Source organism: Rhinolophus ferrumequinum, chromosome 14, assembly GCF_004115265.2.
Source record: "Rhinolophus ferrumequinum isolate MPI-CBG mRhiFer1 chromosome 14, mRhiFer1_v1.p, whole genome shotgun sequence".
NCBI classification, from domain to species: domain Eukaryota; kingdom Metazoa; phylum Chordata; class Mammalia; order Chiroptera; family Rhinolophidae; genus Rhinolophus; species Rhinolophus ferrumequinum.
This window is the reverse complement of record NC_046297.1, coordinates 1527306-1546671: the sequence shown is the minus strand read 5'-3', so window position 1 is coordinate 1546671 and position 19366 is coordinate 1527306. Positions and strand designations below refer to the sequence as shown.

The window sequence follows — 19366 nt, the reverse complement described above, 5'->3', positions numbered from 1 at the left end:
CGTTTGGGTTCTTCAAGATTATTTTGGCTGTGCAGGGTCTTCTGTGGTTCTGTATGATTTTGTAATTGTTTTTCTACTCCTGTGAAGAAGAAGATTTTGATAGGCATTGCATCGAGTCTGTAACATCACTTTTGGTGGTATGGACATTAAAATGTTTTTCCTATGAATTAAATTTTATTTTTTAAATTGAGATACAATTGACATAATACTGTGTGAAGTGTAACTCCTTTGCTACGTTTGGATATATCTGAATGAATATTTACATCCACTGACTGTGGCGTTCGAGTTTACCCCACGAGCTCAAAAAAACTTTTCCCTCTACCGTGGAATTCGAGTGTATATGCATAAAATAGTCAAACTATCAACTTTTTATTTTTTGTGGATTTTTGACACGTTTTGAAAAAAATAACTTGAAATCAGTTAACGTGTACAATGTTGTATAACGTGTTTATTGATACATTTATATATTGCACTGTGATTGCCACATAGCGTTAGTAGCTAACATCTGTGTCATGTCACATGCTTCTCATTTCTCTTTGTTTTATGGTAAGAACAATTAAGATTTAGTCCTAGTAACTTCGAGGTTTATAATAGAGTACTGTGGATTATAATCCCTATGCTGTGCAGTCGATCTCCAGGGACATGGAGCTACGAGTTGTGAGTTTGTTCCCTTAAACAGCACCTCCCATTCCTCCACCACCCGCCCCTGGTAGCTACCATTGGACTGTTGTTTTTTACCAGTTTGGCTTTTTCAAATTATCCACATAAGTGAGGTCATGCAATATTTCTCTTTCTCTGTCTGACTTGGTTCACTCAGCATAATATCCTTGGAATCCATCCATGTTGTTGCAAATGGCAGGATTTCCTTCTTTCTCGTGGCTGAATAATATTCCATTGTGTGTATATGTATGCCATTTCTTCTTTCTTCATCCATCTACTGACAGACACCTAAGTTGCTCCACGTCTTGGTTATTGTGAATAATGCTGCAGAAAATGGCAGTGCAGATATCTATTTCCTTCGGAAATAGACTCAGAAGTGGGGTTTCTGGATCATATGGTAGATCTATTTTTAATTTTGGGGAGAATTCCGAATTGCTTTCCACAGTGGCTGAACCAACTGACATCCCTACCAACGGTGTGTAAGCGTTCCCTTTTCTCCACATCCTCACCAACACTTATTCCATCTTATCAGATAAGAGCCATTCTAACAGGTATGAAGTAATTTGTCATTGTGGCTTTGATTTGAATTTCTCTGATGATTAGTGATGTTGAGCATCTGCTCATGTACCTGTTGGTCATTTAGACGTCTTCTTTGGAAAAGTGTCTCTTTAGTTATTTTCCCATGTTTTAATTGGATTGTTTTCGTTGTTGTTGTTATTGAATTTTATGAGTTCTTTATATATTTTGGATATTTATCTCTTATCTGGCATATGGTTTCAAATATTTTCTTCCGTTATATAGATTGCCTTTTCATTTGTTGATTGTTTCTTTTGCTGTGAAAACTGGAACTTTACTGAATTCATTTGTTATTTTGATTATCATGTGTGTCCTTGAATCTAAAATGAATCTCTTATATACATCATATCGCAGGCTCTCTCTCTCTCTCTCTCTCTTTTTTTTAAAACCCATTCAGTCTCAATGTATCTTTTTATTTTGGGAGTTTAATCTATTTACATTTAAAGTAATTGTTGATAAATAAAGATTTAACTATTGCCATTTTGTTACTTTTTTTCTGTCTGCTCTGAAGTTGTTCTCTTGTTGTCTTCGTTATTTGACTTTTTTTTTTTTTGGTAGTGATTTGCTTTGATTCTTTTTCTTTTGTGTATATTGTAGGGTTTCCTTTGTGGTCACCTCAAGGCTTACATAAGATATCTCGTAGTTATAGCTATTTAAGTTGATGACAACTGAACTTCAATTACATACAAAAACTACATTTTCACTCTCCTCTCATTTGAGTACTTATAATCAGAGTTTACTCCTTTTTATATTGTATATCTATTAATGATTTTTTGTGATTATAGTTATTCTTAATATTACTGTCTTTTAACTTTATATTAGGGTTTGAAGAACTTTGTATGCCACCATTACAGTGTATGTATCTGAATACATATTTACCTTTAACAATAAGAGTTATGCTTTCTTGTTGCTATTTAGCCTGTTTTTGTTTCAATTTGAAGAAATCCTTTTAGCAGATCTAGTGGTGATGAGCTCCCTCAGTGTTTGTTTGCTTGGGAAAGACTTGATCTCTCTCTCTCTCTCTTTTTTTTTCCATTTTTAAAGAATAGTTTTGCCAGGTATAGTATTCTTTATTGGTAACTTTTCTTTCAGTAATTTGAATAAATTATTCCACTCTCTCCTGGAATATTTCTGCTGGGAAATCCACTGATAATCTTATGGGGGTTCCCTTTATTGTGACAAATTGCTTTTGTCTTACTGATTTCAAAAGTCTGTCTTTGAGTTTTGATAATTTAATTAGAATGTGTCTTGATTTGAGACCTCTGTACATTTCACCTGTTTGAATTCTGTGGGCTTCTTGAATGTCCATGTCTATTTTCTTCCCCAGACTTGGGCAGGTTGGGGAGATTATTTCTTTAAGTAAGCTTTCTGCCCTTTTCTTGCTCCCTCCTCTAGGAGGCACGTGTGTGCATTGGTGGTGCTGGGTCCAGAGTGCGTGTGCACCAGCCCTCAGGCGCCTCAGCAGGGCCTGCTCTGCAGGGCACATAGTGGCTCCAGCTCCAGAAGGCACAGCGGCAGGGGCTCCGTCATCTCTGCACTGGACTTCACGCTGGCCAAGACTGTGGCAGGCCTCCAGGTTCTCGGTGCAGCAAGAGCTTCTGGGCTCACTCTGCTCTTCGTTAGCCCAGCAGGAAGTCACAATGCAGAGGACTCCTCATGTCCCTGGACTGTGCCAGCCCAGGGAATGGGATGGCACAGCACAAGTGCTTCCTTCCTTTTCCTAATGGCCGTTCTCAGGTTTGGTGCTCCCCTGAGATGCTGCAGTTTCTTCGTTGAAGTCCAGCACTCTCTGACAGCGATTTTGTTTATTATTGTTAAATCACTGTTTTGTGGGGGATGAGGGCTGAGTGGGACCTCTTAGTTCTCCATCTTACTGACGTCTGTTGTGATTTACTATCTTGGCTAACGTGGAGGAGGGTAGGGAGAAGACCACCTGGTCTTCTTTAGTGATGTCATAGCTCCTACCACAAAGACCAAGAAACAATGTGGGGGAATCTCCCAAGCATATATGCAAACTATACATTCAGAGTCCATGCACGTTGTTATGAGTTGCGTGTAATGACTCAGTGGAACCACTGTGAAGCAGATCTGGGGCAAAACTGCGTTTCTTATGCATTCTCCGTGTTTCCTCACTGTAACAGGGACATGAAGCCAGTTTATGCGTGCAGGCTTTAAAGCCACTAGTCCCAGTTTCACGGTTCAATAGAATACTTGCTGGGGTTGTGAATACAACCTTATCTGGAACTGTGCTCTCCTTATAATTAAATACTGGGCCAAGTCCTCAGCTTTTTCTGTCTTGCAACTGTGGAAGAGGAGAATTTTTTTATGTGTTGCCGTGGAAACCATGGATTACATACCTCACCTTTAGCTGATGATTGATTTTCCTCAGCCTTTCATTCTTTCTCCAGTATATTGACATCCCCCAACAGCAGTCATTCTCTTCCGTGGTTCTTATAATTCTCATCCCCAACATCTCAAAAGTCTGAGATATTATAACTTTAAGTGCATTCTCTTCTGCCAATGCCCCATCGCTGTTCAACACCATTAAAAGTTTTATCAGTTGTACCGCTACAGCTTGTCTGACGCTGAGTACTACAGTGAAGGGTTTCTGTTGCTAGCTGGCTGGCAGGCAGTTCACAGCTCCAAAGTTCTATTTTTTGTACTTCCGATAGAATGTTTTGAAAAAAGGGTAGAAATAAAGGCCGACAATTTTGTGAACTGTCAGCAACTCTAGAGCTTTTGCTCTTATTGAAGTCTGCTGAAGGACAAGTATGTGACTATTTACTAAATTTATTTCAGATTAACATAAATTTAAATTATGCTTACTGACACGGTCCCCTATAGAAAATGTCAGTTATATTTATAAAATATGTGGCACTTTGCCTAATTTTAGTAACTGACCTTTCTGTGTATTTATTTAGTGGGACTTTTGCAAATAAAAATATTACTACTCCCAACCACTTGTGCTTAGAAGAGTATTTGTAGTTTTTCACAAATAATCAAAGATGTATATACACACACACACACACACATATATATATATATATATTTTTTTTTTTTTTTTTTTTTTTTTTGCCTTTTTTCCCATTATTTCCTTTTTTATTGTGTCAGAGAACCAAACTACACAGAGGGAAAAAAGTCATGACATCTTCACTCTTCAGTTTTACCCTTTAATAGTTTCATTAACATGTTGGCATCCTCTGAGCATAGTGAACATAAGGTGAAAAACACACTGTCTAGGATCAAAATTATTTTTCATGAGATGACTGTAATCCAGAGTAAGAGCTGTCAGATTACACACACCCGCTGTACTTACTCCTACTACAGATGGAAACTGGACTAAACACAATAGCACACTACAGACACGGAAAGAGGTTTTGTTTTTGCTTTTCTTGATATTGGTTTATTTTTATTTTTTAGTTAAAATGTATTGGGGTGACACTGGTTAATAAAATCACATAGGTTTCAAGTGTACAATTCTGTATCACATCATCTATATATCACATTGTGTGCTCACCACCCAGAGTCAGTTCTCCTTCCATCACCCTATATTTGATCCCTTTCACCCTCATCTACCACCCCTTCCTCACTTACCCTCTGGTAACCACTAAACTGTTTGTGTGTCTGTGAGTTTTTGTTTCTTTATTTGGTTGTCTTGTTCTTTTGTTGCTTTCAGTTTTGTATCCCATATATGAGTGAAGTCATATGGTTCTCAACTTTTTCTGTCTGACTTTTTAAAAAAAAGATAATGGTTTATACATTAAAGCAAAAGCTTTTTTATTATAGTGCAGACATATGTCATAAGAGCAATAGTGTAGCATAGCTTTTTGAGATCAGTTTCTTAAAACAAACTTCCCTTGTTTGGCCACTTACCAACTGCGACAGTGGACAGCTTTACTTAGGACTTAATTGCTTCATCTAAAAAATGGGAATAATAAAAGTATCTACCTCAGGAAATTACGTGAAGATTACATGAGAAAATGCAACCCTGTTTCTGGCGCAGGATATGGGTTTAATAAATAATAGTGTATTATTATTATTATTGCTATTATTAGTATTGTAATTGAATCAAACTAAGAAAAAATATTAAGTATATTGCTACATACTGTAGGATAATTCACTTTTCCCCAATTTTTACATGGCTGCTAGTCTGGACTCAATCAGTACCTTACTGCAAGTCCCGAAAATACTTGCACCAAATCAAATCTTACTAGGAAGGCCATTTCCCAGATATGACACATGCAGTTGGTCTTCCTCAGTAATGAACTTACTCAGGGGGTCAGGAAATATTTCATTTTCTTTTTCACTTGAGAATTGTTGCCTCTTGAGTACACACTGAGGTGCCATAGCCATGGGAGGAGACACTTACACACTATATGGAGACACTGTGTTTTCTTCTCCTTTTTCTTGCCTCTGAATCATGTCACAGCTCTTCCTTTCTCCGCCCCCATATCTACCGATCAGGTACATAGACTGTCCCCCTTCACTTCACGAGTTAATTCATTAGAATCTATGTTCTCATTCATTGGTTAGGTTGTAAGGAAGCTTAGTCAGATTCCAATGGGAATATCTGGGTAATCTGTGATCTTGAGATTCACCTTTGGATCTTGTTTCACGTGGTTGTGTGTGTAACCATCACTGCTGTGTATAATAATGTGTGGTTTCTGTCCACAATTTAGTTTTGCTCTAACTATCTAGCCTTATCTGCAAAATTTTACTTCATTACCTACCAAATCGAAGTATGTATGTCTCTATCTTATAGGCACTTATACGCTTAACAGAACTTATAGGACACCCATATGCATCCATATCAAGAAGGATATACTCCAGTTAGAGAGAGAAGGTGAAGAACAAGGGAAATAATCGCTTCAACTTGAAATAATAGCGGCAACAACCGTAAAAGCACAGAACTAGGTAGGCGGCACTGCCTGCCTGAGTTCTGGTTCTGCTGGGTACGGCCATGTGCATGGTACGGGCATGTTCCTCTGTGTTTCGGATGTTCTCAGAGTTACGTGCCTCAGAGTGCTGTTTTGAGGATTAAATAGGATGATTCATGAAAGAGTTTAGCACAAAATAAGGACTCAGAAATGTTCTTCTTTGATTATTATAATTAGTAATAGATAGGAGTTACCAAATAAACTTTGTAGGCAACCATTAATATTTAGCTTAAAGGAAAGAGTAGTGCATTTGGAAGAGTGCAGATAAAGAAGACAGATTGAAAAGATTAGATTTTAAATGGATGACTGAGCAGAATAGGGAAGGCATTCTCTCCGGTTATAAATGGCTGCGAGGAAAACTGAGCCAGAATTCACAGAATATTTTTGGTGTCAATGAATAAACTATATGACTAGAATGATAAATTCTTCTAAGGCGATAATTTGGAGACAGGACTAGAAAAATAGGTAGGAGAGTAGAGGATCTTGAATTTGAGGTTTAAGGAGTTTGTGCTTATTTGGACACTACTTGAAATCATGGACATCGAGTTATACCCACAACAGCATTTAACACAACAATTTATATGTGGCATAGTTTGGAAAGAATAACAATGGAAGCATCTAGCATGGTGCCTAGTACATGATGAAGGAGAATGCATGATTACTGCTGTGGTCCAGGACTAACATTATAAAGGCATTAAATACACACTGATTACATTCTTAGTTTGGGCCTGTATAAATCAAGTGGTTAAAGTAATATGATACTAGGACCAGTGCATGAAAGAAATAGAATGACATTTATTTTTAATCATCTTGAGAACTATAATTAGACCATTTATACTCATGTTAAAACAGATAAAGACAGTGGTCCTACCTCCCATTGTAATTCTAATTGGGTAACCAGAAATAATAAGCACATGTGCTTAGTTTAATTCCTTGCTACATAAAGTTACTTGGTGATATTTAAATTCCTGCCAGGGTTTTATGGGAATAAACCCTCTCTCAGAGATCTCCTTCATTGGCTTGCATTAATTGCTGTCAGCCAATAACTAGCTGTGTGAGTGAGGACGGGGTGATGGTGGATTGGGGGGTGGGCACTGGTAAAACCCCCTTTCTGTCAGTATATATGAGAATGCATCCTTAATTTGGAGTGAAAATATTTTGAGCAAGTTAATCACTCAACCGTTGAATCCCAATTTTTCAATCTCCCAACTACAAACTATTTCTAATCTGTATTGTCAGCACAGATTGACTCTTTCTTAGCTGAGGGTAATTGAGTCCTGAGGATTTTCTTCATACCGCCCAATACATTTCAGGTTTTATCGGACATTTGGAAAAAATTTGGGGAGACTCCAAAGGCATTGATAAATGGTTGTTCCCACTTGAGAAATAATCCATCTTTTTCGTAAGGCAATTGAATAGCAACTTCTCTGTAGATCAGGAGTAAAACTCAACCAGTCGTTTCAAATGGAAACTTATTTCAGTTACTTTTAAGTTCTGGGCCAAGCAGAATTGGGATATCCTGATGAGTAAAGCAAAGTCATGTTTGATAAGGAAAAAGAATTTATCTTTTGGGGTATCAAATTCCTCTTACCCCAGATTTCCGAGAATGGGTGCTGCTTGATTTTCTGGGTTTCCCGTTCTCTAAGATCAGTTGCTCTCACTCTTTTTCTTGCTTCTGTGAATCCAAACATTCTCCAACGGGTCACTTCCAGTCCAGACTTCTGCCCATCCACTCCTTCTCTTACCTCATTTCTACACAGACTGTCTCGACTGGTCTCCATGGAGACCTATCCCAACCCCCAAGGTGAAAGTGGCTTCCTTGAAGTCAGGGAGTTTCTTTTTTTCCTGTCACCCAGTATAGTATTCTAGGACGTTTTTAGGTGTTCAATAAGAATAAATTCAATTCAGTTGAACTTAATTAGACAGAGCCTTCAAAGTATCAAAGATAACTGTGAAATGAGTTTTGATTCAATTAAATTACAAATAATAGAGGCTTTAATCCCCACTGATTCAAAGTTCCTTTTTATATACATTTATTTTATCTTAATTGATATGTTTAAAATATACACAATTATTTTTTTAATGAAATATATATAAATATTATAATGCTCAAATGTTAAAAAGGTCACTCAGGCAATAGTTCTGCTATAATAATGGATTTGGAACTTAACATTTAATTGTCTCTCCAGCCCTTTAAAAATTTACTAGAGATAACTCATCATTTATTTAAAATGTGAAGATATTTCCTATCATTACTACATATGGTGGCTTTTTATTTTCATCGAGAGTTCAAGTGTAGAGTGTAACTTAAAATAAATATTATGTAATAGCAAATTTCCTACTATTTAAAAATAAATTCAAGGAAGAGTAGACTTTATACTGTCTATACCTAGAAATAAGTTTAAACAAAGAGGTAAAGACTTGTCTATTGAAAATTACAAGACACTAATGAAAGAAATTGAAGAAAATACAAATAAATGGAGACGTATTCCATGCTCATGTATCATAAGAATCAATAGTGTTAAAACATCCATACACCCTAAAGCAATCTACAGATTCAATGCAATCCCTACCAAAATTCCAATGGCATTTTTCAAAGAAATAGAATAAATAATCCTAAAATTTATGTGGAGCCACAACCTCCACCTCCAAATAGCCAAAGCAATGTTGAGAATGAAGAACAAAGCTGGAGGTATCACTCTCCCTGATTTCAAACTGTACTACAAAGATAGAGCAATTGTATGGTATTGGCATAAAAATAGATACATTGATCAGTGGAACAGAATAGAAAGTCCAGAAATAAACCCACACATACATGGTCAATTTATGACAAAAGAGCCAAGAAAGAATATGCAATGGAGAAATGACAGTCTCTTCAATAAATGGTGTTGGGAAAACGACAACCACATGCAAAAGAATGAAACTGGCCCACTGTCTTATACCATACACAAAAATTAACCCAAATGGATTGAAGACTTGAAACCATAAAACTCATAGAACAAAATATAGCTGGTAAGCTCCTTGATATTTTTTTGAATCTGACACCAAAATCTGTTATAAAAAAGATAAGAGATAACAAGTGTTGGAAAGGATGTGGAGACAAGGGGACCCTCGTGCACTGTTGGTGGGATGTAAATTGGTGCAACCACTATGGAAAACAGTATGGAGGTTCCTCAAAAACTTAAAAATAGAACTGCCATGTGACCCAGCAATTCCACTTCTGGGTATTTATCTGAAGAAATACAAAACACTAACTTGAAAAGATATATGTACCCCCATGTTCATCGCAGCATTATTTACAATAGCTAAGATATGGAAGCAACCTAAGTGCCCATCGACAGACAAATGGATAAAGAAGGCATGCTTAATATATACAATGGAATATTATTCAGCCATAAAGGAATGAAATATTGCCTCTTGTGACAAAACCATGCTAAGTGAAATAAGCCAGACAGAGAAAGACAAATACCGTATGATCTCTCTTATATGTGGAATCTAAAAATCTCAAGGCTCATACTCATAGATACAGAGGACAGATTGGTGGTTGCCAGAGGTGGGAGGTGGGGAGGTAGGAGAAGTTTAAAAAATTATAAATGTTCTTACAGATGTTTTATTATAAAAGCAGTAGAGATGTTTATTGAAGTATATTTTCTGTTTAACAATGCTTTTTTAATAACATCATAAAATAAAAGGACTTCACACATAAGCATTAACTCAGATATATCTCATTTCAAAAAATATACACTTAATAGAATCAAAGCTTTCAATTAATTTGTTTTATATTTCCCCCATCATTTTTTTTTTAAAAGGCTGCTTCTCATTTGACTGCTTTATTTGGAAGGCACCAACATATATTCAAATATGCTATTGTTTTTCTCAACTTTTTAAATAGGAGCTAAGGAGCTTAAAGGATACACAATTTTACATTTATATAGGATTTAAAGTAGGTGTTAATAGTGTAACACATTCTGAGGTAGAGAAGTAAGCACTGCTTCTGGTTTGTGAATGTTTGCATGTCTGCTGTAAAATGACTGTTTCATTCTGTGTTCATTTTACTCTCGTGCCTTCATCTGTTTGCTTATTATTTTATAAGGTCTTTGAGTATAGTAGTGATTTAACTTTCCTTTAAACTTTTTTACCTGTGTGGCAAATATGATCTTCCAGTATGTTATATGGTCTGTGCTTTTACTTGATGGTTCCTTTATCAGTATACACATGTCAGTCAGTGTTCAGGTAATCAGATGTCCTGGCCTCACCTTAAAGACCGCAATACCTCTTACCATGATTTTATAAAGATACATTTAAAAAAAATTCAGTCCATACCTTTATTGATTTTACTTTTACATTTAGAGCTTTTGAAAACCTGAAATATTATTTTTCAGAGGGTTTGCAAAGTAACTGTAGTTTTTCAAGTGGGAGTCCATGTTGACTTAACGCTACCACTAAATTTCTAAATAATTTTAATTTCTGTTTTGACTTTCTCTTTGAATTATAAATTACTTAATAAAAGTGTTTTTAAATGCTAGTTGCATCATTATATTCTTTGCTGCTACTATTACACATTGTTTTGTTTGCTTGATTTGTCAATTCTGAAAATTTTCTATTAAAATTATCCAAATGACATTATGAGTTAATGAAACTGTATTCATAGTTTTCAGGTTTTCTTTTTTTTCCCCTTACATTATATTTTCTTAAATTTAACATTTTAAATATTTTCTTCCAATATTCCATTTTAAATATTTTATTTTTGGAACATTTACTATGTATATTTATTTTGATAATGTTTACTTTCCGATTAGTAGTATTTATGATGATAAATAGTTATTGAGTACTTACAATATGCCCAGTGTTTATTTAAAACTTATGATAGGGATTAAGTAATTAAATATTTTGAAGATATTAATAAAACAACTTTGAAGTAGGCATCGTTATTTTTATTCTATTTTATAGTAGAAGCAGCCAAGGTAATAAAAAAAATCCAGTAAATTACTCAGAAATATACAGCTCAAAAATTGTGGAATTTGGACTCAAATCTAGACAGTCTGGTTTTGAAGTCTGTGCATTTCACTGTCTATAACCTGTCCTAATAATAATCACATTTTCATCTTTGTCACTTCTCCTCTTCCTCCTTTGAGGAGTCTCAGAATTTATATCCAATATCTCCTAAATACCTGTGTCTTCTACTTTTTTTACTCATGGTTTATATTTCTTAACAATTTTACTGTTTTGTGTTGTAAAAGGTTTTTCTATTTAATTTCCAAGTTACAAAATCAGTGTCTAGAATTGTCCATTTTTTTTCAGTTCCTTTACGAAGTTTGCTAAATTTGAAAACTCATGTTCCTTTTATTTTTGAGTCTAGAAACTCCTTGACTTGTATCATCGTATCTGCTTAAGAAACTTTACGACTCTTTTAAGGCTTTACTTTTGTGTAGAGCAGTTTTAGGTTCTCAGCAAAAGTGGGAAGAAGGTACCCCCGCCCCTCACATGCACAGCTCCACTTAGCAACACCCCCAAAGTAGCTGTACATTTGCTGCTGCTGACAAAGCTACATGGACGCTGCGTCATCACCCAGAGTCTACACTTCCAGCTACAGTTTTCCCAGACTCTTGCTCGTTCTATCTCACAGGGCAATTCACTTCTGCGTGCTGAGGTCATTGACGTAATTTGTCCATTCCAGGTCCTTCAAGCAACTGTCGTATTACAGATTGTCACCCCCAGACTTCTGGGATAGATATTAGAAAAGCAACTCCTGCTTTCCACGAGTCTGTGATTTGTTCCCATCCCACCCAAACTGTTAGCAATAAAAGCCCACTGACACATCAACGCCACTGCCAGGCAAACACGCATGTCATCTCATGTTTTCAAGATTGTGCTTTTATTTTTGTAAAAATTTATTTTCTCCTTAGAGAATTAAGCAGGAGAGGGCGTTCCAGCTGCCATTAGCCCTCAGGCATATATTTGGGAGAGAAAACCTCTCACTTGTAAGGATCACTCTTACAATTTGCAGTATTATACAAATATAATTTTCAGGTCAAGCAGGCCCATTTTTCTCCGGAAGGTTTCCAGAACCACTGCCTTATGATTGCAATTCCTTTATTTTTTTGCAATTACCTTTGAATTCTTCACTATTTCGATTTTTAATTTTTTTCTAACAGACACAAAATGGTGAAAGGATGGGAGTAAAAGTGCTGGTAAAGCCTTGCATTACTAATTTTTGCACTGCTCCTGGAATAAGCTTATTTATAGTTTTTCATTTCCTAAGTTATCATTTCTATGATCTTTCTCTTGTTGTTCATACTGGGAATGGAAGCTTTTGGGTATTAGCAAAGTAGATAATGCCAATAACTGTCAGAATTTTTGACAGTAACATAACTTTGAGTACGGTCTGTCACTTTTTGAATATTTTTTCTTCTTACAGTTGAAATCCATTTCATGAAACTTGGTTAGGGAATTTGAGCTTAACTCTGTTACAAGTTAAGAAAGTTTTGAATGTGTGTAATCTAAACCCCTATCAATAATGGCTTAAGCAGTAAGTATGTTGTGTCACATATAGGAAATCTGGAGATAGATGGCTCAGGGATTTGTTACTTTAGGGCCACATGATGTCATCTGGTCTCAGGGGCTTCCCCATCTTTCCAATCCTGCCATCTTAGTATGTCGGCTTTTTTTCTCAGGTTTGCTCCTCAGTTGTCACCATTCCAGGCATTTCTGCTCTTTATCATCACCCAGTCTCTTATATTTTGTTACGGCTTCCAGATCGGACTAAGTCCACCTTTCAGCTCAAAATTGACAGAGGTGAACGTGATCATCGTTATGAACTTAAACTAATCAAGACTCAGCCTCAAGGGTTCAGTCGGTGATCCCTGGGCACTTTTCAGCCTGATACTCAGACAGACTCAGGCTTCTGTGAGCAAGTAAGGCTGGAGTGAGGAAGTGCTGTGGAGTAGGTGAGTAGGTGAGTGTGTTTCTCACACAGAATTCTCAGGAGTTACTTTGACAACATACAAGCCGATTTAATCATCCTGCAGCTCAGCAAAACCGTCATAAAAACAGGGTCCTCAAGACCATTCGTGTAATTTCAGTTCCCTGGTTTTTGTGGTACTGTCTTCCTAATATTTTGAGTATTGAACATGGCTGGTGCTTTAGTAATATGACGAGCTTTCTTAGTAGTTTAGCGTTTATGCTTTCCAAACGCTACAGCACTGCTCAGAGGCAGATGGCTGTGACTTGTTTGCTCACGCTGTTTCTCTAATTTCCTCTTTAGTCTCTTAGGGCCACCATGGGGAGGCAGAAGTTCCGGTAGAACACTCACTGCTCCCCACGCTGGCTGGCTGTCAGGCACCATCTCGTACTTCAAGAATGCTTCTGTATTTATGTTGTTAATAGTATACTGCTGAGTAAGGTTGAAAATATTTTTTCAAGTGGTGAAAGTAGGTAGATTTGAAAAGCACCATGGTGGGGTCCATCTCAATTGTAATATCTGTTGAGCAGATTCATGAATTCTCACATAAATCGATAATGTGAGTGTTTTTTGATGCAACAGCCAACACATGAGGTCATTTAGATTAAATCCGTTGTGTCCTTTCTGACATTCATTTCTATTTTTTCATGCATTTATAGCCAGAGGTACATTTATTATTATGATAAATATGGTTCCATTGTGGTTCAAAATATATTAGATGTTATATGGGAAAAAGGAAATGTCTTCTTCCTTTTTGTGTTTACTTAAACATGAAGCAAACTCCAAGTCTATGAAGTTGGTTGACTATTTAACATCAAACAATGATAATTGACTTTCAATATTTTGTTAGTACAATGAGAATTTTAACATTATTCAAAATCTATTATGTTCTTATTTCAATGATTATATTTGCATGAAGAAAGACAATTTCATATCTGGGCTTCTTTTTAATCAGAGGAGCAGTTAGTTATTTTACTTAGAGAATAAGTTAATAGAAGCACACAATTTATTCTTTCACTGGTTATTTTAATGTAGTTAGTTCAACAAGCCTTAAATAGTCACCCACTCAGTGTCATGTGTTACCAGCCGAGTCCTGGTGAAGCAAAAAGCAATTTCACATTGTTCCTGTTCTCAAATTAAGGAAACTAATAAAAAATAAATGAATAAATAAATAAATAAATAAATTCTAGTATGCAATCTTGAAAGCTTTGTTAGATGTTATGGGGAATCCAAAACTTAGATGAACTTTTTTTCTTGCCTCTAAAGAGTTTACGTAATCTGGGGAACGTAATTTAGTGGTTACCAGAGGGTAAAGGAGGTGTGGGGTGGGAGATGAGGGTAAGGGGGATCAAATATATGGTGATGGAAGGAGAACTGACTCTGGGTGGTGAACCCACAGTGTAATTTATAGATGATGTGATACAGAATTGTACACCTGAAATCTATGTAATTTTACTAACAATTGTCACCCCAATAAATTAAAAAAATAATTTTAAAAAAAAGAGTTTACAGTGTAGCTAGGGGCTGAATGCATCTACACATACAAATTATATGACAATATGAGAGAGTCTCCGTCTAAGGGCTAAATAGCGGGACAGAAAAGTCTATACGATGTCAGTGGTGGGGAGATCACTACGGGCTGAGTGTCCAGGGATGCCTCTTGAGAAGCGGGAGCTGTGGCGACTTCAAAGGACGGTTAGATTTGACAGCAGAAAGGGAGAGGGCACACTAATTTTCTGTGAAGAAGTCTTTTAAGCAATGATTTCAAAATGAAAAGGAGCAAACATCTGGCAAATGTGCAGTTTGGAAAATTCAATGGTAAATGAATAAAAGGCCGGTGCAGAGAACGAAGAGAGAGGAGAGAGGAATTAGAAAGGCAGGGCTGAGCCAGAGCCATTGGCAGTCTCAGCTGAATGCTAAGGCAGTAAGTTTGGGTGTCTTCTTTGTCCTGTCCTATTCACAGAGCCACTCGCCATCCTTCTCCACCTTGCTCTATACCCCGACGTTAGCCTGTGGGTAGAAAGCAGGAGGGCTCTTTTGCCCACTGGCCTGCAGCCGGCTTCACCCAGCCGACAGGAAGGGGCAGGAGAGTGCCGAGCAGGGTAGTTATTCCCTGCCCCTCTCTGCAGTGTCACTGGCTGACTCCCACCTGACGGCCCCAGCCCCTGTGACATGGCCCTCTCCACACAGTTCTTCCAGTGTTCTGGTTCTCCCTTTTCAGGTGTTGGGGGCAGGGACGGGGTGCCTGTACCCTGCCCTTGTAGTAATATATTTAAAGTGCTGAAAGAAAAAATCTACCAACCTAGAATTCTGGACCCTAGGAAATGATCCTTCAAAAGTGAAGTCACATCTTTCTCAGACAAACAACACTTGAGGGACTTTGTTGGTGGTATACCTGCCTTACAATCAATGTTAAAATGACTTCTTTAGAGAAAGCGGACAGGATATAGGTCAGAAACTTGGATCTCTTATACATGGAAGAAAGGTAGAGCATCGGAAAAGGAATCAGTGAAGGTTACTATCTTTGTTTCACAAATGACAAAATGAGATTGGGAAGGTCAAGAAGTAAGTTTCCCAAGGTCACACAGCTGGTAAGTGGCAGAGCCAAGAATGGACCTGATGTCATGGCGTTGTTAGGAGGATTCAGTGAACCAGTACTCGAAAAGTCCTGAGGATGGTACCTACTACCAGGAAGCATTTTATGTCTCTATTAAGTAGAACAGGACAAAAGACACAGATATTGCAAGATTAATGTGTATATGGAATATCCATTTTCTTATGGCCCATGACTCTAAAAACATGAGTTTAAATTAAGAAAACTATACTCATGTGCACGTGGAAAAAAACCACAACAATTACTGGAATAATCGCGTACTTCCGCCTTTGAATCCAAACACCCTGGTGGCTGTCCCCCTGGCCAGCTGTGGGAACTTGTGCATGTCACGCTCCGCACTGGGCCCAGACTGCTATGCGCGTTGACACAGGACGTGTCTGCCAGGGCCGGGGGGTCACAAGTGGATGATCTATTTCCTCTTCAGCAACTCCATCCCTTCCTGCCCTCTTTGAGACAAGAGATTGGAGCAACAACATTCTGTTTCCCCATGTCTAAAGATCAGTCATTTTGAGGGAAAAACAATTTTTGGTTCGGTACAGTAAATTTTTCTCCACTAGTCCCATACATCTTTCAAGGTTTTTTTTTTGAGTCTTGACCCCTTGTAGAAATACATAGTAATAAACCTTTTGAAGCTGGCTTTCTTTGTGTTCGGCCAGAAGTTCTTCCAGCAGATGCCCTGCCTGCTGTTCTGGTTTCCCCAGGAGTTATTTGCTTCTTCCCACTGTTTCAAGCAACAGCCTGCATGTTTTATTTAATGTCCTTTGACGACACTTTGTAATTGTGCTTTCTCACTCTACCATTTCTTCCTTGGGAAGCAGCTGAAATGAAACCACCAATTATTTGAGATGTATCTGAGTATAGAGATACTAGGGAAACCAAGCACATTCTTTTTTTCATTTTTTCATTTCTTTTGTATGGGACTGGGTTTGACCATGACAAGCATTTCCTTGGTGACTGGTGCGTTCTTCATGGGACAGTGACTTCCACAGGGGTGAGGACACCGGTGAGAGTGTCACAGGCCTGAGGTGGCTGCTTTGCTCTACCTTGACGAGGACAAACAATCTAAGTGCATTTAGGTCTAGTTCAAAAACCACGCTTTGTCCCTAATACAGGATTTGTTAAGCTCAGTATAGAGGATGGCTGAACACTGATTATTAGATTCGTAAAATATAAAACAGCTAGACTCTGAATGGCAAACACATTCTGATGGAGTCTCAGGATAGGCTCCTCCCCTTTAGGAGCATTCCTTTTCAATTGTAGATTTAATACTTTTTTCTTTCCGTGCTTTTAAGAATTTCATTAACATAAGTAGGAAACTCAGTCACTGAGTCTGGGGGGTCTCAGTCTGCTTGTGACCATGGTGAGTAGGTTGCCTCCATTTCCTTGCTGAGAATAACTGTAAAAGCTGGATAAAACCAACGACACAACTGTTTGAGATATTTGAGAGCAAGTAGTGAACATGGATTTGAAGCGCCACAGCTCAAGAAAGAAGTGACATGCATTGTTTTGAGCCAGACATTTCTGTTGCAGTTTTTGAGGCATCTGCCAATTAGTAAGCATCATAGGGATGAGCAACTGAACAGAAGCAATGGATCGGAATTCTCAGGAGTCTTTGAGCACCAGAGTGACAAAACTTAGAGTTCAGTCTACCCAGGCAGCCAGGATGTGAGGGGCCAAGATACTGGAAAAAAGGCAGTCAGAAGCAAGGGGGCTTGATGTGCTTCTCTCTCAGGCATTTTCTTATTCCTACGTGTCACGGAACATGAGGCTCCAAACCTGTAGGAGATCTGTCTTTCTGTGTCTGTCTGTCTATCTGTCTATCTGGAGCGAGAGAGGCAGAGGCAGAGAGAGAGCTTGAGAGGTATTTATTATAAGGGATTGGGCATGACGATGTGTGCCATGCACGTTTCTCTGTCTACTAGTAAGGTCCAGCACGTTTCTTTTGTGTGTGGTTTATTTGGTTGTTCTCTTCTGGAAATTATTTTTTAAAATAATTTGTCCTTTCCTATAATTGTTCGCTTTTGGTGTTGTTCCTATTCTTTAAGTCGAATTATAGGTTGTTTATTAGATATTTTAGATACATACTAGTAATGTTTCAGCACTTTATTTTTGTCATTGTGTTTAAGTTTCTTTTTCCATCCACAGAGTTCCAATTTCTATATAATTAAATTTGCAATTTGAAATAAGAAAAGCTGCATAAGAAGATCATGTATATTAAGTGTATTATTTTCTTCCTTTTTTCTTTTCAAAAAATATATATTGAATGGCCACTGTGTACGAAGCACTATCGGAGGTACTTAAAATGAATCAGTGAATAAAACAGATCTAGTCTTATAAGTTACTCTCTTCATGAAATGATAAAAATGGAAATTTTTTCCTTGCGTTTGGGACATGACATTGGCGGGAGAAGTATGACACCCATGCCAGGCTGTTCAGACCCCCTCTTTCATAGACCTGGAGCCCGACCTGCACTCCTCCCCTTGCAGACCTTCCTAGACCTCCTGTCACCACGCGGTGTTTTGATGTTGATGATTGTTAATGAAGTTGAAGTTGCCTTCGGTTTTTTCACAGCTTGGACCATGGAGTACCTTTGGAACCCTGGAAGTTACAGCTCAGGTCCAATTGGAAGCAGACGAGTACTCAGTGGTGACAGAAGAAGACTGTGAAATTCTTAAGATCCCCTCAAAGGATTATGCGAATTTAAAATCGGTATGACCAAATCTAAATATTAACACACTAAATGTGGGTGTAAATTCAAGCTAACTTTTGCCTCTCTGAACAGAAGATGTCCATATCCCTTTTATTTTTTATCGGACTTGACCTGCAGAGTATAAAAATGTGGTGTATTTGATGACCATCACTTAAACCTCCAATGGCGATGGGTAGTTGAAGTGGAAAGAAAGGTCTTTGTATATATTTTATGTATAGTTTTGATCGTTTTTGGTTTTTCGTGAATTTAAAATTCACTGATTCATTCCACAAATGTATGTGTTGGGTGTCAGCAGTATGTCATCTGTGAGGGATATGAGAGCGATTGGACAGACATACCCCTGAATCTGTACTGTCCGCCTTAGGAAAAAAGTGCTTGGTGAGGTGGGCGGCCTGTTGTAGAGAATAAGCCAGAGCTGCAGGAGGAGGTGATTGAACTTCATTCCGACCCCTAATTCTGGTGTGTGAAGATAACGGTTAAACTTCAAGTGTAGCAATTTGTTCTCTTTTAGTGCTAGCTCAAATGTGTCCTCCCGCCTAGTTCTGCTCCCAGGATGGCAGAGGAAGTCTGTGTAAATGACGAGCTGGGAGCAGAACTGGTGGAGCTGTGGCTGGCAGCCCATGTGGAGGGAATGGGGACACACCATTCTCTGGATTTAGGTCCCTAACAGTCGAGGTTCCTGCTGATACAGCTGTGTCAGTGTCTGGGGTGCAGTCGGCTGTCTCCAAATTCAACGTCCTTCCCATCCCTGCCTCCAGAGTGCCTGGCTTTTAAAACAACTTTTTTGTTTTTTTCAAAATATCAGTATTATTTAATATTATCAATTCAATTATAACTTTTGAGTTTAGTCTTGACTCTGACAGCATTTTTTAAAAATGCTAACACACTTATAGAATCTAAAAATATTA

The 19366-nt window shown here is 37.7% G+C and overlaps 1 protein-coding gene across 1 annotated transcript in view; it reads left to right on the top strand.

Annotated features, from left to right (window-relative positions):
- CNBD1 (cyclic nucleotide binding domain containing 1) overlaps positions 1-19366 on the top strand; it is a 154745-nt gene that overhangs the window by 96303 nt on the left and 39076 nt on the right. The window contains exon 7 of the mRNA XM_033126939.1: positions 18299-18457. Coding sequence (XP_032982830.1) covers positions 18299-18457 — 159 coding nt within the window. The remainder of the gene's footprint in view (positions 1-18298; positions 18458-19366) is intronic.